At 39.0% G+C, this 25,412-nt stretch overlaps 3 protein-coding genes across 3 annotated transcripts in view; 1 reads left to right on the plus strand and 2 right to left on the minus strand.

The window, feature by feature from the left end:
• Positions 1-1,643: 1,643 nt before the first annotated feature.
• Positions 1,644-11,029, minus strand: LOC137294855 (uncharacterized). The gene is made up of 4 exons (XM_067825991.1): positions 11,007-11,029; positions 7,694-8,798; positions 4,096-5,532; positions 1,644-3,909 (listed from the first exon to the last, which is right to left on the minus strand). The coding sequence occupies exons 2-4, from the start codon at positions 8,740-8,742 to the stop codon at positions 3,810-3,812; spliced, it is 2,586 nt and encodes an 861-aa protein (XP_067682092.1). The 5' UTR covers positions 8,743-8,798; positions 11,007-11,029; the 3' UTR covers positions 1,644-3,809.
• A 440-nt stretch (positions 11,030-11,469) lies between these two features.
• On the plus strand, positions 11,470-11,871 carry LOC137295255 (uncharacterized). The gene has a single exon (XM_067826573.1). The coding sequence runs from the start codon at positions 11,470-11,472 to the stop codon at positions 11,869-11,871; it is 402 nt and encodes a 133-aa protein (XP_067682674.1).
• An 11,285-nt stretch (positions 11,872-23,156) lies between these two features.
• Positions 23,157-25,412, minus strand: part of LOC137295256 (uncharacterized) — an 82,991-nt gene continuing 80,735 nt past the window's right edge. The window contains exon 29 of the mRNA XM_067826574.1: positions 23,157-24,846. Within this exon, the coding sequence (XP_067682675.1) occupies positions 24,483-24,846 (364 nt within the window). The 3' untranslated portion in view covers positions 23,157-24,482. The remainder of the gene's footprint in view (positions 24,847-25,412) is intronic.

The raw sequence follows: 25,412 nt of genomic DNA on the forward strand, positions 1-25,412 counted from the left end.
CAAGTAAACTCCGGGATGAGGAGAATAAGATGTAACGATGTTCCAACGGATCAGTGCTGGCAAGCCGTGGACAGAACGTCCTCCCAACGTTATGCGAACGTTGCACCTTGGTCTGAAATACACGCTGTTACGACGTCCTGGTTACGTAAACCGTAACGTTGTGACAACGTCTGTAAATGACATTCTTATAACCTTCAAACGTGAAGTTATCTATTTGCTTCAGTTGAACGCATTTAACAAAGCAAACAAAACAAATTTATTCAAAAGTTGTTCTAGATTCGATATCGTCTTGATAAATAATTAGATGGTCAACTGCAAATACAAACACCTTCTAACAGGTCAAGTAAACAAAATATATGAAACGAACGTCCTGACAACGTTACAAGTACGTTACACCAAAGTATGAAAAATACGTTGCAAGGACGTAGAGAGAACGTAATGTGTAACGTTGTGGCAAGGTTGTGATATGACGTTATCCTAGGACGTTCTAATAACGTCCTAGTTACGTCATTTCCCGACGTAACCAAACCCTGACGTAAACATAACGTTGTGGGAACGTCGCGTGTTAGCTGGGCTGGAGTACATAATCAACAGACAAACACAAGATGAATGTTTGCCCATTCAATTTTTTTCACATGAAATAAGTGGAGACACATCGGTTACATATTTTATTACAACATCATAACCACCCACAATGAAGAACACTTGTGGTAACACAGCCATATGGAGTTGTCTTGGTGCTATCTGTTAGTCGGTTACTCACAGCCACTATATATGTTGATCACAAGCCGGGATATAAATGAGTGAGTATAATGATAACTGCCCACTTTAAATGCTGAAAAGATCACACTAGTGCTCAGACATGTACAAATTGTATCACAGTTCACTTGAGTATTCTACATGCAGCCATTGCAGGGTGGGATTTCGCTGTTTACAACCTGCACTGTGCATGTTCAAAATGGCTGATACGAGTTGCCTTTGTAACCGGTTGAACTTAGTACACTGGTAACAATAAATCCTCAAACATCATATAGCAGTCATCATGTTTTAACTGGGATGTAAATGACTGGCAGTAACAAGATTTGTTTCAAGCATAAACATTTATGTACTAATTTCATCAGTTATTTTGTTGTATTCTTTAAATTGAGATTAATATAGAATACATGTATATGATACTGAGTACTTGCTATGGAACTTGGTAAACAAATATTTATGTTATGTTTTAGAACCAGTGACATTATTTATGGTGCAACCACAATTTTGATGGTGTAACCAAACTTTAAATGATAAGCTGGTTGCACTCAGTGCAGGTACTTAAAAAAAGACTGAAATCCCATCATGCATTGTGAGCAAATTGTGTTTCACACATTAGCACTGAGTAAATTATGTTAGACAAGAGTCATTTTCAAACATTTCTACAAATTCTCAGACTAAAGACATTATAATGTGAAAAACATATAAAAAATAAAGCTCTGTTATTTATTAATATTTTGTTGACCAGAAATAAGTAGGGTTAAAAAAATACAAATTCATTTACTGTGTCTGTCACTATATATCATTTAATACCCTTTAATCAAAACCTGTTAAAAATGTTATCTCATTGTTTTGACAAACCCCCTTTCTTTCTTCTCTACTTTTCCCTATTTTTCTACCTGTAACAAATATACAATAATGTTTGCATATATATTATAGAAATATTCTTATATCTATTTGTATTTATTTTTTCCCCTAGATAATCATGATGGATGATGGATAATCAGGACACAATATTAGTTTATGTGACTTTCAGCCATATCGTCAAGCGACAACTCTTGCAGCACATTTTTCCCTCAATCACATATTCAGTGAATCACTCATAAAATATTTATCACTGTTTCACCATTAACTATCAAATGGAATCTTATATTTAAGGCTGATTCTGTGGTTCCGATGTTTTATATTTACTGTTGTATGTGGCATTTGTTTTGGTTACAGTTCTACAAAAGACAAAATTTGGTGTGACCCAAATGAGGAAACAGTGAGTTATTATAATAATTTACTATTTGATATGGTTACGTTTTGAGACAAATGTCTCCCCAAAACAATGTTATACAGAAGCCACGGTTCCTCCACACTAAATGGATATTGTATAACTTCATACATCAGGAAGATACAGACTAACTTGTGTATTCCTTCTGCATTGCTGGATGAGGAAATTTTTAATATTTTCACTCCTCTGCTGAAAATCATATTATTCTTCCGACGCAAATGTCAAGTATTCATCACCTTTGCTTAATTTTCAATTGATACTGAAGAAACGTATCCGTTTTTCAATCTTCTTTGAGCAGAACATTAAGACAAATACTATACTGTCTTGTCTACATGATACATATACTACTCAAAAGACATTAGAGAATGCCTAATGATCTTGCTATTATGTTATGGCAGATTAACTATAGTATGCTTTACTTCTTTTGGGCTGTATATATATTTGTCATTACAATGGGCTGCCTTGAATTTTTAACCAGTAAATATTAGCTATCTGGACTGCAACACAAACAGTTTAAATAACATTCCCTCAACATAATTATGCTATGTACATAGTAAGAATAGAGCTACTTACCTAACACCATGTTCTATAAAAATACATGACACAAGTTATCACAGACAGAGCTTTGGATATCTGTTAGTAATAAATAAACAAGGTTATCTCATAATGTGTAAATGTCAGAAGCTGACATCTAAGATCAAGCTAACACATCCTGGTATTTGTACATTCAGTTCCACAATGCTTTTTTAACTCTACTGTTTCTGAAAACAAGGCACATTGGCAATTTGGTTTTTAGAAAAAAATAAACATTATGTACATCCTCCTCGTTCATACACATCCTTTTGGTATCATCCACCCTGTACACATTATTCTTTTATGTGCACATCCTTCTGATATATACTAAACCTTCTTGTGTGTGCACATCCTTGTGATATCATCCGCTCTGCACACATTATTCTTTGACGTGCACATCTTTCAATCTGATACAAACAAATCCTTCTTGTGTGTGCACATCCTTCTGATATGTAGTCATCCTTCTTGTACAAACACATCCTTCTTGTGTGTATACATCGAACATGTACATGCACATCCTTGAAACACACATGAAACTGCTACATACACTCTAATTACGTACCAGGTAGAGAATTAAAGGGAGATAACTCTACACTCATTTGTCACAACTATTGTAACAAAGTGTAGGTACACATGCTTAAAAATCAATAGGATGGAAATAATAGCAGTCATTGTCTTAAAGTATAAGTCAACTTCAAAGTAGAGAAACACGAAACATTCATATGTATCTCACATGTGTTGATTGGCGTTTCGTCTTTTGAAGTTTTTTGATACAAAGTCTGTTTTGGGAAGATGCCAGACACAATTTCCTCTATCTGCCGCCTGCCAAATTGTGACCATGAAAGGACATGTTGACAATTTTCTGCTCGAAAGTTGACACCCTACCTGCCTACTGGTCATGGACAGACGGCACACCACTGATTTTTGTTATGGCCCAGGAGTCTGACAGGATATTCAGCTGGTACGTGTAATATACTGACATTTTCACACAGAATGCATCACCATGCGTGCTTACAACCTAAGTGCAAAATCGTTATTCATTTTTCACTCTTTGCAAGAAAAACATCAATACTGTAATACTGGTGTCCTCAGAGATGTTGGAATTACAAGTTTAACATGCCATCTGCAGTACCACCAAATAGGGCCTGTCATCCAGGATACAAGAATGGCATAGCATTCTCTTGGACAGTAAGGACAAGCTGATCTTTTACTTGACTGAGTACCTGCCTGCTGACCTGTAACTTGGACGTGTAGGGGTCAAGTGGTCAACCTGAGACACGTACAGTGAAGATGGTTGTTGGGAAGAGCTGTAACATATCAAAGAGACATAAGACAAATATGGTACATACGGGCAGGTACAGCTTTTTCAGAAGGGGGGTGCACACTCTTGGGAAAGGGCTCACCCCTGGATCCTCCTCTACATTTGCCTATGGATCATATTGCTTCTCACTGATATTTTTAAAAGAGAAACATCAAACACCAATGGTACGTACCTTCTGTAAGTGGTTGACTTGGTTGACTTGGAACTTGCAGTGTATAGAGATCCAGGTCCTATGTACTTCTTGGACCAGCTGCTGCTGGAGTACTGTGGCTGAGCTGCATAGCTGGAGGTAGACTGACCCAAGCCTGAATCTACATGTGAGGAAGAGGACATCCGGGAGTTGGTGGAGGAGAAACTGCAGTTACAATGGGGCTCTGATCTAGAACGGGAGGCTGGAAAGTCTCGCTCCCTGTCCAAAGCCATCTGCCTCTTCAGTTCAGCAATGTAGTCTCTGTGCTGTGACGCTTGTGATGTTGTAGATGCAATGCTGTATGTATCCCAGCTGCGGTTATGGTAGTCGTTGATATCATGTTGAGACAGGGGGGATCGCATTCTCAGATCATTCAACTCGTCTTCTGAGGCAGCCAAAGCACTTCTCCTCCTGAGATCGGTCAGGAAGTGAACATATTTCTCCATGGCATCTAGAGCAGAATCATTGCTGGAAACAGATGGGGACCTTTCATAGCTAGAATAGATAGACCTTAGGAACCGTTCTTCCTTTTTGGACCTCTCATAAAACAGTTGTTCCCACATTCTTTCCAGCTTGAAGGCTTCAATCTCAGCTCTTCTCTTCATTTTCATGATCTCCCTATTAAGAAATCTGTTTCTGCTGTGTCCCCCAGCCCGAATGTGCCTTACCTCATCCAGACACAGTTTGATAGCCTTCTTGGACTCTTCAAGTTCAGCTCTGCTTTGGAGGATGATTTCCCGTGTGATGTTCACCAGTTCCTTGCTTCGAGTTGAGTTTGGTAGTCTGGCCTCAAGTTCCCAGGAGTCTTCCAGAAGGGCTAGCAACTGATCAGTCTGTCCAATAGAGTAGTTAAGTTTAGCTTCAAGGAGTTCCACAGACAAACAGGTTGGCAAGTTGGGGATATGTAAGGCAAGAAGTTCTATTATCTCGATCCTTTCAGAGGCCAGTTTGTTCAGCTCGGTATGGATCTCCATTGTTTCATCGTCAGTCATAACTGCTTTTGTTGATCTCCTCCTTTCTGCCCACTTGTTGCTGTGAAGGTTGCTGATGGTAATTTCTTTGTAGTAATTGTTCACCTTGTCAATGAAACTTGTCCTGAGGTTCTCAGAATAGAGGGAATCATAGTTGGCTGGAGACACATCATCCTGAACCACTGAGACCGGTGATGCCCTGGGTGTGAGGGTTGAGTCGCTCCAGTCATCGCACAGGTCACTTGTTGATGTACCAGCATCGACACGGATTACTGGAATGACATGAGGATTTGTCAGGTCCTTGAGATCAGCTGTAGTGGTGCCCACTGCAATCCGTGCTTTGTGCTTGCTCAAATCAGAAGTGCTTGTACTCATGTTTTTCTTTGCTTCAGCTCCAACAAGTTTGTTCACCATAACTGGTTTGTATGTATTTGTCCATGCATCAAACCTGTAACAGACAAGTTAAGGATTGGGACCAATCATTGGATATTCTAGGCAGAGGAGGGTGGTGTTGGTTGTGCAATTCTGCATAGAGGGTACTGGTACATAATTTTTAATTTTACTTTTCAATTTATGTTATATTTGGGATTACACTTTTGTAGTAGTACGAATTCTAGTGCTTTTGTGGGATGTGTGAGTCCAATAGGGATTTCATAACTACACTTAGAAAATGAAGCACCTGTATGCCAGCACAAAAAGTCTGTGATCTAACCCACTCAGCCATCCTTCATGAATTTCTCTGAAGCAATAATTCTGAGAGAGAACACCTTGGTAAGAATTGTTTGGTGACGTGAAGAATGGGATTGAAATGTTTTGAAGAATATGACACATATATAGAGATGTGCACGCATGTGGGTCTTTTACAAGAATTTTTTTTATATGCCTGTGGTTTAATGCAGCACGAAGCAAAGTTCCAGCCATACGGCGGTCTGTAAGTAATCATGCCTCCATCCAGTGATCAACAGCATTAGCATAAATCTATGCACTTAGGATACGATGACAAGTGTCAAACAAGTGAGCAATCCTAACCACCCGATCCCATTAGTTGCCTCTTACAACACTCATGAGTCAATGACCTGGTTACTGGTCCAGATCTTCACAAGACCCTTGCACTCATTTGGACTAATGCTGATTTCATGTTGTTAAAACAATGAGATAACATGAGTTTGACACAGATACAAGAGTCATACACCATTATCCTTACAGTATCATCTTGATTACAGGAAGAAGGCAGGGTAACATCAAATCCCATAGTCTAACAACTGACAGTGTGTTCCACTAGAATGTAATACAGATTTCAGAATGTACTCACTGTCATGATGATGATGATGATGATGATGATGATGATGATGATGACAACATATTTCTTTCAGCATCATTCACTTTAACTCAGTGTTCAGAACTTTCATCAAATATTCAGAGCCACAGAGACTTCTTTGCTCAATGCAGTGAAAATGTGTATGAACGTCTGTTACAATGTAACATGACGATTTTCTTCTCTCACATCAACATTACACACCACAAATTTTCCAAATGACATGTTTTATGGTTTATCAATATTTACTACTTAAGTTGTCTTGACAGGTAGGGGGGTGTAAGTAAATTGTTCTGAACTCAGTCAAGCATATTTTTATGCAAGAAATCCATCAGGTAAAAAATGTTATTTTGATTATGTTGAATGGAGTCATGAATCTTGAAATGAAAAACTTTAAGGATCATATGTGGTATGAATACAGAAGTAGTATAAGTAATAGTGGCACAAGACCAGTTCAAACATATTATTTAAGTATATATTGAGTATTTAATAACAATAACATAGATCTAAACCCCCATTTGAAACACTAAACCCAAAATGACACAATCAGTCTCCATTGTGAGCTTGTGTGAGACGGGTTGTGTCATTTTGGGTTTATTACTGATACTACTACAGGATTCAACCACATCACCAGCAGATCCAGGGTAGATCACATGGAGTGCTGTATTACACCATTCACTCCTGAGGATAATGGGTTAAAGGTGAAGTTGAAGTGTTTGCAAGTCACATCAAACAACTGGGTTCAGTTCCCAACTTGGGTACAATATGAGAGTCTATTCCTGGAGGTGCTGTCGTGATATTCATCGAATACTGCTAAAAGCAGCATAAATCTAATCTCTTTCACTCACTAACTCTTACTCATTTCCTCTAGTTAACTTTATATATCTGTCCACAACAAATTGTGTTACCAAAGTTGTAAACATCCATGACTTCACCACTGAGACGTTTATGCCCACATTAAGCTTTCATGATGTGACACGTTCCTTTCATTGTCCAACCTCCTCATCACTGCCCAACCAGCTGCTGCTTCTGTGAAGGTGTACTGGGCACAGAGAGGGCAAACTCTCCACATATGGAGGTTGTAGTTAACTGAGCAGATGTCAAGATGATGGTTATTTGTACTTAGTTTTCTCAAAACTGAGTTTAGGTGAGTTTAGGTTTATGACTTTTAGTAATACTCCACCAATATCATGGCTGGGGACATCAGAAATGGACTTTACATTGTATTCCATTAGCTCCAGGCTAGCTCACCATTCTACACGGAGCAAAGTTTCATAGATACTAATGCACTTACTTGACTCTCTCTGTTTGTACAGCTACATGGTCCACTACAGGCTTAGGCACTTCTGGTTCAATCTTCGGAACAAAAGGCTTAGGAACTTCTTCTGGTTCCTTCTTGGGAATGACAGGTTTGGGGGCATCATCTCCGTCATACACATGGATCAATTCTGAGAACTTGTCCATGGTAACCTCTCCAAACAGCATGTCCAACATGTCTTCATATGCCTCCTCAGGATCGTATGGCTGTGCAATGGTCTCTCTCTCTTCACAGATATATCGTTCCTCATTAGTTGCAGCAGGCAGTTTGGGACCAATATTTATCCAAGTTAGAAACCGTTCGATCCTGGGACCTAGCCATCTCCCACCCTTCTGGAAGTAAAACTGTATAAACCGTGGCCCATGTTCCTTATATCCAGTTTCCAACTCATCATTAAGGTCATGGACAAAGTTGGTTGGTCCCAGTGGGTCTGAGTTTCGCCTTGTTCTTTCTGTTCTTGCATTCGGACATTTCGTCTCATCTCGGACGTCATCCTGAGATTTCACTTTGCGATTCACCCAGTCATATACTTTACGTATGGCAGTTCTCGAATAATTTCTATCACCACTGTTCATTCTCCGATAATTTCTTTCAGGCAACGCTCTGTTTGATTTTCTCAAGAAATCATGTTTGACCTCCGGTGCCTTGTATAACCTATCTATAACAGATTTGCCTGGCTCTCCCTTCGGACTCTGAGGGGCTTTGTAAGAAGTCTCAACATATGAGTCCCTACCCAGAGAACTTATCGAGGAATTTGAAGTTGAATATCTGGTTCTGTGAAAAGACTCTTGAGATCCCAGACTGCTAAGTGAGTTCCTGACTATCAGACCCTCATCACCTGGAAGACCCGGTTTGACCCTGTTTTTTCTAGATGATTGCATAGGCTTCTGTCTGAGTTCTTGTGCTCTGGTCATCTTGATTTCCGGATGAGGCCATGTCTTCCTTACTGGACTTGGTGAGTGAGAACGTCCTGAGCTGGATGAATCCAGAAGTGAACCTGGCCTCCCACGTGAATAGTTGGACATGGTTGAGAGGTGGCAGGAAAGCTTCTGGAAAGAGGCTAACTTGACCTTGGAAACACCTACAAATAAATTCAATAATAATGTATGAGTTTTACTTTTATAGATCTGGAAAACCAACATTAGATCAACTTCTCCCTACAATGTACCATATATTCGTAATCATTCAACACAGTTGCTAATACTTTCTGGTTATGAAACACCATCGAGTCAGATTGTGATGTATCATATACTCCCGAGGGAGTTGACATTGATACTACCATGTCCTGTTGCAGGTCTGACTTCCAGTGAATGAGGGAAAAACAAAGTGCCTTTGAGGAGCTAAGATGGATGTTGGTGGTAAACAAATACATATAAATAAATAATAAAATTAAACATTGAACATTCAGTTGTTAAGGGTAAAAGTTCGGTCCGTGCTTGTCCTATATGTAGCAGTAACATAATGTCTGAGTCCGTGGTTGGGATTCAAATCCTGGACCTTCTTCTCCAAAGTTGAACACCTTGTCCACATGGCCGAAGAGGATAACCCCGTCAGCAAACTGACAAGGTAACAATGTCATGTGTGGGATAAATCTAATTGCCCTGCCAGATCTCTATGGAACACATTATGGAACTAATGAGAACAATCATCTTGGATTGTGTTTATGAGGCTTGACGGTATGCACCATTGCTGTAGTCTTGCTGTCACCCACGAAGAGCCAGGTTAGACCTGATGTTTAGCAACCCATGCTTGTCATAAGAGGCGACTAATGGGATCGGGTGGTCAGACTTGCTGACTTGGTTGACACATCATTGGTTCCCAGTTGAGTAGATCAATGTTCATGCTGTTGTTTTGGGGGTTGTCAGGTCAAGACTTGATTGTTTAAAGACTGTCACCATATAGATGGAATATTGCTGAGTGCAATATACAAACAAGCCAACAAACAAATAGTTCCTGAAGTCATTCATGGACATAACCTACATTTGTTGTTTATCAAGAGTCACATGACACATTTTCAAAGCATTGTGTAACTGTCCCATATATGCCAAAGAGAAAATAAACCTCTTAATGAGCTTTGTATAAAACAGGTGACATTCATGTGAATAAATCTCTGTTTCATAATATGCTTCAATGTAACTGTGATAGTATGTCGATCCACTGTCTTACACAACTAACACAAGGATTAACAGTACTGGTAGCACTGACAGGGAGAATCCAGAAAGGATCTATCACTGCCATAGGTTCTACTTCAAAATCATTTTCTCAAATACACTCCTGACATTAAATATAATTATTTCAAATTCTAAATGGTCAAACACCAACAATAAGATAAAAAAAGAGAAGGAACTATGCATTATTTATCAAGGTATATATACCTCTATTCAAAGGATAAATAGAAAACACTTGATAGGAAATAAAACTAGTTTTTCTTACACTTGTGAGACAATTTTATTGCATGTGACCGATATAAATATTCTGAAGTGAGTATCTGGAGGTATATTGAGTTCTCCTTGACTGCACAAAGCACAATACATGTGTGCCCTTGTTCTTCAAAGAATTTTATTGTCTTGTTTGTGTATGGGGCAAGGCAGTTCCACAGTAATATCTTGACAAAATGTAACCAACATTTCATTCAAAGAATCAAGGAAAGAACTTTGGATGTCGGTTTCTTTATCAAAACACGTTGAGGGTTTACACATAATGGATTAACAATATCTTATCATTTATAATAAACAGTTTGGCATCCATAAATATTTGTCTGAAGTGTATGACGTCTATATGCCATTGAAATACTAGTCAAAGTATTGTTATACCATTGGCAACCATGTCCCACAGTATGATTAAATACATTATGCAATCTGTGAAATATTTGGTTTACTGCCAGAATGTCATCACTTGGTCATACACTGAGTCATGGCTGTAAGAAGATAAACTTGATTTACCTATATTTAATAACCACTGAAATATTAGTAAACAAATCAGTACTGAAAATGATGATACCATCAACAAACCTGTGTTGTCAAGGACGCTAGTCTCCAATAAAACCTGCTGCTACAGAGTGTGCGAGAGGAAACTGAAAACACACCCACACAGTGAAGCTAGAGTTGGTGAAGTCCAATGAAGCAGAATATAGGGAGGTTAACAAAACAGCATCACAACACAAGCACCTGCACCACAGAACATGAAACACTGTGCAAACACACTAAAGTCTTCAGTAGGAAACCAAATTGATTCAAGATGTCTCGTGTCTATAGTCTTTAGCAGGAAGAGTAGAAACAACCATTCTTACTGAAAGTGTGTGATGTGCAGAGAATCAATACAGTGTTCTGTGACAACAATCGACAGCAGTGTGGTCCAGAGTCACGGTCAGACTGGCTAGCCTACATGTCAGGATGCAGAAGCTGCCTGCAGCAAGTCCAGGCTGGATGTCATGCCTGGGCAGTCACAGCTAGTATCATTACTGTCATCAGCCAAGCCGTGTGCCATGTCCCATGATCAATAAACAGACAATTAGGAGATCAATAATGTATACTCAATAACTACAGATGAAACCAGTTTGGCAAATCTCCTGTAACCCTGTTGACAGTTGACATAACATGAGATGGAATGAGAGAGAATCAGTAGCTGGGATACAATATACACCAAATTGAGACAGTTAATGACTCCACCATCCTCGGCATCCACCCTGAGACAGTCAATGACACCACAACCCTAGGCACCCACCCTGAGACAGTCAATGACTCCACCTCCCTATGCAAAACAGCAACCTTGAGACAGTCAATGACTCCACAAACCTAGGCACCCACCCTGAGACAGTCAATGACTCCACAACCCTAGGCATCCACCCTGAGACAGTCAATGACTCCACAAACCTAGGCACCCACCCTGAGACAGTCAATGACTCCACAACCCTAGGCATCCACCCTGAGACAGTCAATGACTCTACAACCCTAGGCACCCACAATGAGAGAGTCAATGACTCCACAACCCTAGGCATCCACCCTGAGACAGTCAATGACTCTACAAACCTAGGCACCCACAATGAGAGAGTCAATGACTCTACAAACCTAGGCACCCACAATGAGAGAGTCAATGACTCCACCACCCTAAGCAAAGCACCAACCTTGAGACAGTCAATGACACCACCACCCTAAGCAAAGCACCAACCTTGAGACAGTCAGTGACACCACCACCCTAGGCACCCAACCTCAGACAGTCCATGATTCCACCACCCTATGTAAAGCACAAACCCTGAGACAGTCAATGATTCCAGCACTCAAGGCACCACCCTTGAGACAGTCAGTGCTGCCAGCACCCTAGGCACCCACCCCTGAGACAGTCAATGCCTTTGGATAGCCACCCACCTCTGAGACAATCCGTGCCTCCAGCACCCTGCCACCTACCCATGGGGCTGCAAATCTACCCCTACCTCTTCTGTTGACTCAACACAGCAGCACTATACACAGTGACTGGCAAGCATCATTACACAATGGATGTTTTACTTATGAACCTGCCATTTTACATGGAAACACCAACATGTGCACACTGACACAAACACATAAAAACTATGAATGATTGATCTTTAAATTTCCCCAAAGAATTATCTGCTTTCTGTTGGTCTTAAGCTGCAACCTAACAGTGTCTTGTTCTGTCAAACCTGTTTCATATTTGCTTCAAAGCCATATAAATCTACTAGTATATTATCATGCAGTCAAATTTGGATCACTTTAATGCTTTTGGGGGGGTTTGGTTTACTTTGTTGTTTGATGTAACACTCAGCAGTATTCCAGCTATATGGCAGCGGTCTGTAATAATCAAGTCTGGAGCAGATAATCTAGTGTTCAACAGCATGAGCATCAATCCATGCATTTGGGATATGATATCATGTGTCACCCATGGCAACCACCCCGACCCTGTTACTTGTCTTGAACAACAAGCATGGGTTGCTAACGACCAATCCTGAACACAGATCCTTTAACACTGCAAACCATCACATAGGACAGCTATTATTACAAATGACCTTACAACACTTAACAGACATACCTCTGTACCTGTGTTCCTAAACCTTGACGCTTCACCTGAATGGTAGTGCCAGGTGTTCAACATCAACATTTGTCTACAAATCTCAGATAATTAAATCTATGCTGCCAGATGTCAAATTTACAGAAAAAGGAAAGACACATGTACATCAAATATATAAATATCTTCATAAATTAAAAATATACTCTTGCAACTCTACTTGTGAAACATAAAGTGACATACTTTGATGGCAACCACAGAAGTGAGTTATTCATGTTCTAGAAGTCTCATTGTGTCCTAGTGGTGCTTCTGAAAATCTTTCCTGCCAAACATTGATTCATCTCAGGTTTCACATCAATCAAACAAGAAATGACATACAATTCTGATAAAATCACTTGGTCATTGAGAAAGGAAATTGCTTTCAGCAAGAAAGCTGTTATTACCCCCCCTGGAGCAAACATGGTTCAATAATCTTGATAACATTTTTGTGTTGTTTTCATGCTTGGAACAAGCCAAGGAAGTATTCACATGGGAATTAAGAGCAGTCAGTGGTTGAACAATGTCTACCAGACGTTGAGTACGGTTTTATGCCGCTTGTCGGAATATTCCAGGAATATCGTGGTGAGGACACCTGAAACTGGCTTCTCACATGTCAGGAATTGAACCCAGATCTTCAGTTTCATGAACAGATATGAATTAACCATTAAGCTACTGATTGCCACACATCTCTCAAAGCAATGCTATGTATGATCGTTATTAATATACTAAACTTTGGTAATTATATTGTTGCATCACACAATTTTGTCAATGAACAGTCTTAGATTCAGAGCTTGATGTTACTAACTGGTTGATACACTGTAGATGAAACAAGAAATTTTACTCACTAAATATTTTATCACATCTAAAGGCAATCAATGCATACATTTTGACCAAGATCAAGTACTAAAACTGTGAAATTCATGGAGCTTTACTCACATGCTTGAAGAAGAGACAGAGACAGTTGAGATACTGGACCTCTGCTCTACGGCCCTGCTCACACCTCCAGTTAATGGCCATATGAGCTATTCTTTACATGGGACTGATTGCTAGATTTGCTCATTAATCATACACCATGCCATATGTCTCAGTAATGAGCTGGAGGTGAAGGTTGAGCTCTCGTTTACCTCTACACACCAGTTAATTACTCCCTCCTGGTAATTCCTATAGTTTTGAGTCTGTGATTGTTGATGTCCTAACTAACCTGCTAAGGAGATCAATGGTGAGGACAGAATGCCAAAGGACAAAACATTTGATTTTTTGGCATCTACTTGTCATGCGTAAGTGCATGAGTGAATTTAGTTGTTTTTAGCAATATTTCTGTGATATCATATCAGAAATGGGTCTCATACACTGTACCCATGAGGGGAATCGAACTGGGACCTTTGGCATGATGAGTGAAAGGTTTAACCACTGGGCTACCACTAGGGTGTCCCCTGTCATGATACTGATGGAACATTTAGAAAACCATGCCCACATACTCCCTCACTGGTCTTCTTAGTCCTGGGATTTTGTATGGAGACTGGTCTTCTGTCCAAACACCATAAATCTAAATCTTCTATAAAAAAAACCCCAAAACATCTGGCAGCAATGTATTTTTTTTAATGCGCAGATATTTTGTTTAGTATGTGAAGCTTACAGATCTTTTCTTATCATTTACTGTACGTGACAATATACTCCTCATAAAGGGATCCTAGCCTGCCAACAAACACACACACTCACATACATACACACACCAGGAATACGTGTGCTGGTTGTATGGCAGTGAAAACAGGTCACATCTTACATAATGGAGAGCAATACCTACTGTAACACACTGCATGGTGAGTGTACAGAGAGTTACCTCAGGTATGTATGTACACATGGCCTGGTTGGTACTACAAGGGAAAACAGAGAACAGCTTAGTGTACCTACACAAGTCTGTATTGTGAGCTGGAGGCTTCATTAATGCCATACTTACAACTGATTTAGCTCTGATTTAGCAACTCACTGTGAATGGAGAGTTGTTAATGCTACCATATACAAACACACGCCACTAATAAAGCTAGGGTGTTGTGTTTAATATTCCATATGTTATGATTTTATTTACCATGCTTTATTTTCCATTTTATGTAATCTTTATTCACTATGCTTCATATGTGCTTTAATCACATGCCTCAAGTGTTCTTAATTCACTAAGCTTCATGTTTGCTTTCTTAACCATGCTTCCTATCTGCTTTATTCACTATGTTTCAAATGGTTTTTATTTACCTGCTTCATTTCAGCATTATTCACCATGCTACATATGTACTTTATTCATGTGCTTCCTATATGCTTTATTCACTATGCTTCTTATAATGTTTAGTAACTATGCTTCATATGTAATTTATTCACTATGCTTCATATCTGCATTATTCACCTTGCCGAATATCTGTTGTATTCACCATAATAATCCCTATCATATTCAATAATTTACACAGCAGCCATTTGATATAACAGATTCTCAGCAAATGATATCTTGAGAAGCTGATTTGATCCCTGAGATTCTAATGAAATTATCAATAACAGTAAGTCCATATTTATTTTCTTATCAGGACATAGTACAGCTCATGTATCAGCTTATCGTATAACCCTATGATAAATCCAGTCTTCATAATGTTGGGCTTATGTCTTACATATGCATGTTTAAATATGGCTGTTATACCCAACCTATGTAATGACAGGGAAGGTTATGTAATATTACTCAGGCTTTTCCTGGGCCACCATATCAACAACTATAAATGTTACAACATAGACCCGTGAAGGTCCGGGGATAGAATAAGCCTTCAGCAACACGTGCTTGCCATAAAAGGTGGCTATGCTTGTCATAAGAGGCGACTAACGGGATCGGGTGGTCAGACTCGCTGACTTGGTTGACACATGTCATCGGTTCCCAATTGCGCATATCGATGCGCATGTTGTTGGTCACTGGATTGTCTGGTCCAGTCTCGATTATTTACAGACCACCGCAATTTAACTGGAATATTGCTGAGTGCGGCGTAAAACTAAACTCACTCACTCACTCACTGTTACCACATAGCATAACTTAGTGCCGTTTCCAGCTTTTCACTACCTTATTGATGTCTCAGTCAGACTGTTATCAGGAGCTGAAAGTCTCTGCTGTCTTGGCATCCACTGGAAATTATGTAATTATGGAATAATCTGCCATCTCACCTCAGAACACAAGATTTAGCTTTTTATAAATCAGATCTAAAGACATGTCTGTATGCTGAAGCATTTGAACTCTATGTGATATCAATACCATCTTAGAGCCAAAGCGCCTTTGAGCGGTGTACTGATATTGGCGCTATACAAGTATTTGTATGCATGTATGTATGTGCATGCGTACATGCGTGCGTGCCTGCGTGCGTGCGTACGTACATACGTACATAAAATGTAGATAACAAAGTACATTAGTAGTGTGAGAACAAAAATTTTCTTTCATAGTAGAGAGTGTCTTTATTATGTTTTTTTTTAATGAGTAGGGTAGGGTGCCCGGACCAGGCAATCCAGTGATCAACAGCATAATCATCGATTCCCCCAAATGGAATCCACGGGTCAACCAAGTCAGCAAATCTGATCACCCAATCCCGTATTATGACAAACAAGGGTTCTGAAGACCAAATGTGACCTAGATCTTTATGGGTGATTCACATAATGCCGTTATGTTGACATCATGGTTGAATAGAAATTCATCATACTTCAAAGTTTTCATGCAGCCTTCTGCCAGTGTGTTCAGTTTCCTGAAAATTGGTCAATACTTTTTCTCTAACCATGTGGAACCAGTTTTACCAGAGATACAAATTACTAGTTACATCTGTTCCTGCTAGAACTAAGTTCTCAGTGGAACTGATCTTGGTGAATGATGGTGTACTGGTTGGTGTGCAATCATAAGCAGTAGCATGTGAAACTAGCAGACAATACAATGTGGAATATTTATTCTATAGCATGTGAAACTGAGGAGTCTATGGACCAAGGAAAATAGCCTGTTATATATTTGAAACAAGAGTCATCAGAAGATGACATATTCCCCCAGCCCCCACATACTTGAAAGGACAAAATATTGAACAGTTTTTGAGTTCTGCTCCAGAGACGAATCCCATCCCTCCATTTTGAAACTACGTCCAAAATGTTTCCATGGAAACCAAGATAATAATAAATCTCAAAAACCTGTAAATACCAAAAGGCACCACTTCGGGGTCTGCCACACATATTCTACCAAGTTTTACTGACAGATGTTAAGAAGTTATTCAGTTCTGCACACCTCTCACTTTTGAGACTAAGTCCGAAACGTTTCCATGGAAACTGAGAAAATAATAAATCCCAAGAACCTACACATAGCAAAAGGCACCACTTTTGGTCCTGATTGATATATCTACCAAGTTTTGCAGAAAAATATTGAATGGTTTTTGAGTTCAACATATGTCATATTTGGGATTTCACTTTCTTAGTAAAGTACAAATTCTAGTACTTTTTTCGGTTGAGTCCCATCCGGGATTCGAACCCGCACCCTCAGAGTCAGGCACCTAATCGCCAGCACACAAAGTCAGCCGCCTAGCCTGCTCAGCCACCGCGACTTCCACTAGGCTAGGCGGCTGACTTTGTGTGCTGGCGATTAGGTGCCTGACTCTGAGGGTGCGGGTTCGAATCCCGGATGGGACTCAACCGGATGGGACTCAACCGAAAAAAAGTACTAGAATTTGTACTTTACTAAGAAAGTGAAATCCCAAATATGACACATGTTGCATTTGACCACTTTCTAAATGGCATCGTGTAATCATGGTTTTTGAGTTCTGCTCCGGAAACGAAGCCCACCCCACCATTAGACTGACTCCAAAATGTTCAATGGAAAAACAAAAACAAAAAAAATAAAAATGCCAAAAACCTCTAAATAGCAAAAGGCACAACTATAGGTTCAGATTATTATATCTATCCATTTTGGTCTAAAAATATTGAGCTGTTTTTGAGTTATGCTCAGGAAACAAAATGATTTCAGACAGACGGACGGACGGACGGACAGACGAGGGGTCGACTATATCCCCCGGCATGTAATGCGGGGGGATAAAAAAAAGAAGGGGATATTCCATTTTGCATGCATATCACTAACCAATGCATATGAGGAAAAGCAATACATATCCATACTGATGAAACATTTCCAAAGGAATGGAATAAATTGTCACATTTTCCCTCAATTTCTTGTCATCATTTGTTTCCTCCTTGGAGTTCATCATTTGCATTTTATCGATCTTGTCAGTCCAATATCCCTATATTTTTAAACTTATATACATGTGCTTCACACAAACCATACATATCTAGTAAGCAGATACGTCAAGACATAATGGAATATCCTCAATCAAAACTTACATGAGTGATTCATTGGCAGCAAGCATAAAATGAAACTAATTCATATTGTTTGGTGTCAGGGATTTACCTAGTATTAGAAACAAAATACCTCAGGCAGGTAGGTAAATTAGTAAAATAAACATTTTGTTATTTAAAGCTGCAATTTACTTCAGAGTTCCCAGAAATCAGTCACATTACATCAAACTAAGAATTAAAACATCTTCCTCTCAGTCACTCTCTTATCACTGAAGATACAGGTTACCTCCGCAGTGACAAAACAAAATATTAGTTATTGCATGATTTTGGAAATGATATAGATCCAATTGCAAGGTTTTTTTTCAATAAAGTTGTCAGCATAAAAATTGTTGATATCAGCCTCTGGAAAGGTCTAAACAAATCCCTAGTATACCTTTAACTATCAGTACATACACACAAGAAGAAGTGCTAACAAGAAACCTTTACCTGTTCAGGTTGCAAGCCTCCTTCATGTCCCCATACAGCCAGTAGATTTCTCACTGTATATAGCTCCCTGTTACCAACTCCTGGCAATCAGACCAGCCGCCAGCTCCCAGGACGTGGTATGCTTGGTATAGACACACACACAGCTAGTACCCACAAAGGCATGACAATGTTAGCTCCCACACAACAATTATCTAAGCTGATCCCTCTTGACTGGGTAGTCGGCTATTGAACACTTGACCAATCACTCTCTCAGGCCTCATTTGTGATAATTCACTTCACAATGTGGCAACATAGCAGTTAACAGGAGTGATTATTAGTTTGACATGCTACTGAACACCTACACTGAGCTGTCTGTAAGTGAAAGTTGCTTCATGACATTGGAGCCACCGTGAGTGAGTGAGTGAGGTTAGCTTTACACTGTTTTTTTCAATGTTCCAGCAATATCACAACAGGGGACACCAGAAATAGGCTTCACACATTGTACCCATCTGGGGAATTGAAACCGTGTCTTCAGTGTGATTACTGAACACTTTAACCAGTAGGCTATCCCACCACCCATCAATAAATGTAACAAGTCCTTCACCGTGGACTCTTCCTGTTTTGAGTCTGTGAAGTGAAAGCCATCTTTAACCTTTGAACATGTAAATGCTTTAACCATTGGTGGGGTATATTGGGTATGTGAAGGTACCCATATGAGTATGGTAGCATGCTAAGGCATCATACATTGGGCAACTGACCTTCTGAGATTATCACCGCCACAGCAAGTGTGGCCAGCCAATACATACTTGATATTTAACTATAAGTCCTAGATGGGATTCTGATGGAAGTTATTGACTGATTAGTTTGATGCCACTTTTAGCAACATTCCAGGCCTATCATGGCAAGTGAGACAAGAAATGGGCTTCATGCATTGTAGCCATACGGGGAAATGAACCTGGGCCTTTTGATCAGTGATTGATTTAACACTCCTCCGTCAAGAGCTTATTACACATGGAGAGAGACTATGGGGTAGCCTAGTGGATAAAGTGCCCTGCCATGCCAAAGACCTGGGTTCAATTCCCCACGTGGGTACAATATGTGAAGTCCATCACTGGTGTCCCTCGCCATCATACTGCTGGAATGTTGTCAAAATTGGCATAAAAAACATACTGTCTCATTTAACAGGTTTTTTATCAAGCAACATCAATACAGTACAAGTATGCAATGAACTGTAGAAAACACACATGACTTTCAGGAATATGAACTGTAGAAAACACACATGGCTTTCAGGAATATTAACAGTGTAACTTGAGCACCCACAATCCAAAACTTACAACCAAAGCCTTTCTCTGAACACTTACATAGCTAAGCTGTCTTGACTCGGACAGAACAAAGATGGAACCTGTGTACAGAACATTCACTTCTACTAAATTACATTTTAGTACCTGTCAGATAGCGCTGAACAGTTAGCATTATTCCACCATATTGTGTTGTCACAATTGCCATTACTACTAGGTTTGAATACACATACATTGGATAATACTTAGTGTTATGTTGTTTGTTGATTTCACAATATTGCTAAACCCTGGCATTCATGGATCAGTTTCAACATAATCAGGGATCATGTATACTGGGCACTAGACATCTGCAATGGTCACAATGAGAATAGATCTGGGTTAATGCTGGAACCTTGACTTGGGCCAGGTGCTAAATGTGTCAGTATACCATTGGCTTCCATGGGACTGGTCACTGGGCTGATGGCATGCTATTGTGTGATAGACCAAGGGGATGCAGAGAATGTGACGAGCCTTGAGTGTTCCACAGAGTATGCTTTTAGGGTTTCTTCAAGGTTCATCTGCCTGATATACTATATACCATAGGTATAATCAACACAAAGGACCACTAATTCTAGTTTTATAAAATCATGATTCTTATTAATCGCCCGTTGAAGATACTGCAGTGTAATATTTTTACGGCAGTATTACACAAGTGTAATACCGCTTGATGTATGATGTCAAAATGGTTCAAAGTTGTGACGTCACAATGCTAATGTCACTGTCACAATCTGACTAAACCTTGCTTGACTCATGGAAAGTTGAGAGTCCTCAGACTGTAGGCAATTTCGCCGCAGTTTCTGTCAATTTATGTTGGTGAATAATAAACAGAATATTAAACTTGCTTCTGTGAAATACCATTAACTTGTTAAATAAAAATGGTATTACACAGAAGGACATAGTATCCTCTGTCTACAATACACAGGTGACAGAGACTACAAAATGGTTTGTTATATCCATCAGTTTGTTACGAGCGTGACTGATTTAAGCATAGTTTGCTGTATCTGTGATGATTCTCTGGGATGGGCTCATGCTCTGCTGATGCTATGGAGTGGAGAACAGTGCCCATAACCCCACAAAAGTTGCAGGTCCTACATGCAGAACCATAAAAGTTGTGAGTCCTGATTAAACAAGTAGGCCCTATAACTGACCTACATTATAAGTAATTCCCACCAAACAAGGCCACATGGACCTTCACCAAACAAAAGCTGTGGGTCCAAGTGGTTTTCAGTCGGATTCCAGCCAAAGGACCAACATTCTGAAAGACTGTGGACCAACAACTGATACTCCCTGATATACATGTACAATGTTTCATCCCACTTTTGATCTTTCTGTCGAAGTTAACTTTTTTCCATCTGACAAATAGATCTTTACATGTAAAAGTTTGGACAAAACAATCCATGGCAGATGAGTGTCAATTAAAATTTTGACTCTTTACCAAATAGTCACCATTAATGAAAATTGTTTCAATCCTTAACCAGTATCACAATATGTGTCATGAAGTGGATCGTAACTTAACTCTTACTGTATTAAGTATTTAATTCTATTTCATAATGAGTATTATCATGGAACATACACTATTGTGCATGTATGACATACTGGGTGAATATTACAGTAATCATACAGACATCCAATATACTAATATCCAAAGAAAAGAGAGGAGAGGTATAGTTATATACCGTATGTCCATTCTGCTGTACCTGAAAGAAGTGCTGACACAGCAAAACATCTTAAAATATGTCCCCCATCAGATGCAAATGTGTGTGTATAATTTCAGCAAGTCATTGACATGGCATCTGTTCTGTGGCACAGTTCATCAACTACAGCATGTTATTGTTAAAGTCTGTTTCTTTCGACAAACCGTTTGACGTGGCATCAATTAGAGGTTAGTGTGTATTTGAGGTCCTGTGTTTAATGGAGGAAATAGGTATCTGTCTTTAAGCAATATGTCAATCACAAGGGACATCCTAATACAAAAACAGGATTAATGCATACGTGTCATCCAAACAACTGCACCTATCATTTGAGTGTATTGGGCATACATTTAAAGATATCTGGTTCGTTTAATTACTCCAAACAAATCTTTCTTGAAACTTGTGCTTCAAGGTAAACCTTTCATTCAAGCAAGAATCAAATTGACTGAAACATTCGCGTGACTAAATTTTGAACTAAAATATAACAATTGATAATTTCCAATTTCAGTTCATTTTCCTTTTTGATGTTGATACACATCAGCAGTTTAAACTTTGTGATTCAATGTGCTGCAAAACCTTGAGGAAGTTCAATAATGCTATTTCCAGATCCTGAATATTCAAATAATTTGATAAAAATGAAAATTTACTACCAAATATATCTGTAACTGTTTACACGTTTTTCAAATGTTTTTCTATCTAATAATCTGTCAGATACTCAAGTCCCTAATTAAAGAATTCCTGTCCTGTCTTTGAGAAAAGCTTGGATATTTAACCAGAAATTGTACGCATTCCAGATTTCATGACTTAAAAACCTTCTAAACAATATGGCATACCAGTACACAAATTTGTAGCATTTTTTTTTCATTTAAGCTGTTATTTTCAATATATAGTTCCAGTTTAGACACCATGGGTTTTTATGGATCACTGAAACCTTTAAAATCTGTTCTGAATTGTGATTCAGTGTGCTTTGGATTATTCATATTTTTTTTAGATACACATATAACTTGTGCTATGACTACATGAACAGTATCAATGACAATGTGGAGAAATGGCAAAAATCCTAATCTCTTAACCTCGAAATGAACATCCAGGTAGAGAGTTAGATCTAGTCAGTAAGTTTGTGTTTATGTCGCTTTTAGCAATATTCAAGCAATATAATGGTGGGTGACACCAGAAATTGGCTTCACACATAGTTCGCATGTAGGAAATGGAAGCCAGATCATCAGTGTAATCAGCAGACTGGGCTACCTGACATCTCATGAAGCAATGCTATATAGGATCAATATTCATATACTAAAATCCTTAGTAATTATATTCTTGTATCACAATAACCTTACAATTTGATGGAAGAATGTTTAAGTGATACAGGTTTTAACTGTATACCAGTTTGGTGACTATGGTGCTGGCAAACCTATAAACATAATGGGATTTAAACCAACAATTATAGGTTTAAACATGGTCAAGGGACGCAACTCTACGTGTACACTATATAGCAGTATTACAAAGTGATATACTTCGATGGCTACACTCACAAGAACAACATGACCACTGAAGTTTATGAAAATATAGTTTATATGAGGAAACACATATTTACAAAATAACAATTAGTTACAATGTTTTGAAAATGAAGTGATGGCATGAACATAAAAAAGTAATAATTTCAACAACAAAATCAGTGTTTTTTGACATAATATCATGGAAATGTGCTGTGTGTGAAAACATCTGTTAATAAATTGTGTGCGATTCAATCATTCTCTAATTAATAGGCAAATTTCATGATATCCAGACTGAAAGCTGAACTCTTTACATAGCCATAGTGTCATTAACTCAAAACTAGAATTTTTTCACTCACAATAAATTAAATGATATCATACAAAATGAGCCATACACATTATGACAAACACAGGAACAAGATAATCAATCTGTTTGTAATACTGCCTAGTATCGTGTAACCATCAAAAACTACAACAAAGACGTGACACTGTATGACCGATGAATAAAACATGCAACAATAAACAAGAATAGAAATTACGTTCTATGATAAAAAAAAGCCATATAACGTGAAGACATTCAGGGTTTGTTCAATTGTGTCAAAACCCCAGTAACAAAGGCTTGAATACAAACAGCAAGTAGAAACTTTTGTCTCAAGGCACAGGTATGGGGTCTGACTTCGTCTGAAAGATTCTAAAATGTTTTTCTACACAACTGTCTTCTAAAAATATAAAACAAAACTACAGGCATTTCATGACTATACGAACTGAATCTGATGTTGGGGATAACATGACAAATGATGCACATGTATTGTAATAAAACGTGAGACGTTTTCCTCATTCACACATATCACAATTCGCTTTGGTTATAAGTATTTATCAACAAAAATCATAAAAACCTCATAAATAATACTAAGAATGACCTTTGTAAATAGCTAAGTCTCTATGTGCCATTCTGCACAGCTGTCTATATGGAGGGAATCATCATTCAGTAGCCAACAGCTCCAGGGAAACCAACACAGAGCGTTTTCCTGAAGACTACACCTATCTTTGGCAGGCACATTATCTCACACTGTTCTTTGCTATGACTCCTATCATTGGTGAGGTGACTTAGAGCTTGCACCACATCCAAAGATATGACAAATACTGTCAAACGCTAGAGGCCAGATAGGTAGAATAAATAGGCAATGTCGTGTTGAGGTATCCAGAAACAGGCCCCAGCATAAAGTGGTATTTGCACTCATCAAATTACACAACAAATATCATTAGTTTATTTGGCACAAGTGGGAAGTGTTTATCACAGGTATGCTATGATTGAACAAATAAATTTGTTTCAAAAAACAGTATCCAACTTTTGACATTCATTTGGTTGAAATTTGAATTGGTCTTTTCATCTCCTGACACGCCTTGATATCTTGGCTTTGACATCTCTGGAACTGATTGGTCGACTCCGAGAGTACCTGTTCTCATCGCTGGGGGAGATGTTGGAAGCGAAGGACATGTAGCTGGTGGAGGAAGACTCGGCCAATGACTCTGTCGAGGCATGAAGGTCACTGACTACGGATGGGGCTGGGGAGAGAGACTGGCGCCGACTTCTCTGATTGTCCCAGGGTGAGATACGAGGTGATGGTGGACAGACTGGCACCTGGTGGATAATGTTCTGGATCCGCCGCTCACTGCGCGCAAGGTGGTCCCTGGCATAGGCAGCATAGTTACTGAAGGAGGATTGCAGTGATGCATACTGGGAGTCATATCTAGAATGACAAAAACAACAACATTTGTTCAGGGCTGTGACAGAATAAAAAAGAAAAAAAATCAATTCATGTATCCGTTTGACATAATCCAACTCGGACATGTGGTTGTGGGTTTTTTTGCCGACTACGTAAATTTATGACTGTAAATTGGAATTTTATTTCTTTCACCTGCACATAAAGTTGACAATTCTAGACATTATCATGAGAACAGTGTTGACTAGCAGCACACTGCTGACATGACTAGTCTTTTATTAAACTAGCAAACACAACAGTGGCAACACAATCAATATAATTCCTACATACATTTTGCTGTCAGCATTTCAGTGAATGAGAAAAATATCCTCAAATGCTCAGTTCACTTATCATTTTACTTTAGAATGGCCAAACCACCTTAAGCACCAAAATACCCTTAGCAGAGTTACCTCCCCTGGGTACAATGAAAATTGATGGTATTTGCTTAAATACTGGTCAGCACAACATCATGGGTTTCAAGTGAAATATCTGAGACATAAATCACTACAAGCCAAATTGCTGTGATATACCAGTAACTGGAATACTGATAACCC

The sequence above is a fragment of the Haliotis asinina genome, chromosome 8 (assembly GCF_037392515.1).
Source record: "Haliotis asinina isolate JCU_RB_2024 chromosome 8, JCU_Hal_asi_v2, whole genome shotgun sequence".
Classification (NCBI taxonomy): domain Eukaryota; kingdom Metazoa; phylum Mollusca; class Gastropoda; order Lepetellida; family Haliotidae; genus Haliotis; species Haliotis asinina.

Coding starts and splice junctions, on each gene's coding strand:
- LOC137294855 (XM_067825991.1), bottom strand. CDS start 8,742: ATGTCCAACTATTCACGTGGGAGGCCAGGTTCACTTCTGGATTCATCC. Junction 5,533..7,693: donor GTACAAACAGAGAGAGTCAA/GTAAGTGCATTA, acceptor TGTCTGTTACAG/GTTTGATGCATGGACAAATA. Junction 3,910..4,095: donor AAGTCAACCACTTACAGAAG/GTACGTACCATT, acceptor GATATGTTACAG/CTCTTCCCAACAACCATCTT.
- LOC137295255 (XM_067826573.1), top strand. CDS start 11,470: ATGCAAAACAGCAACCTTGAGACAGTCAATGACTCCACAAACCTAGGC.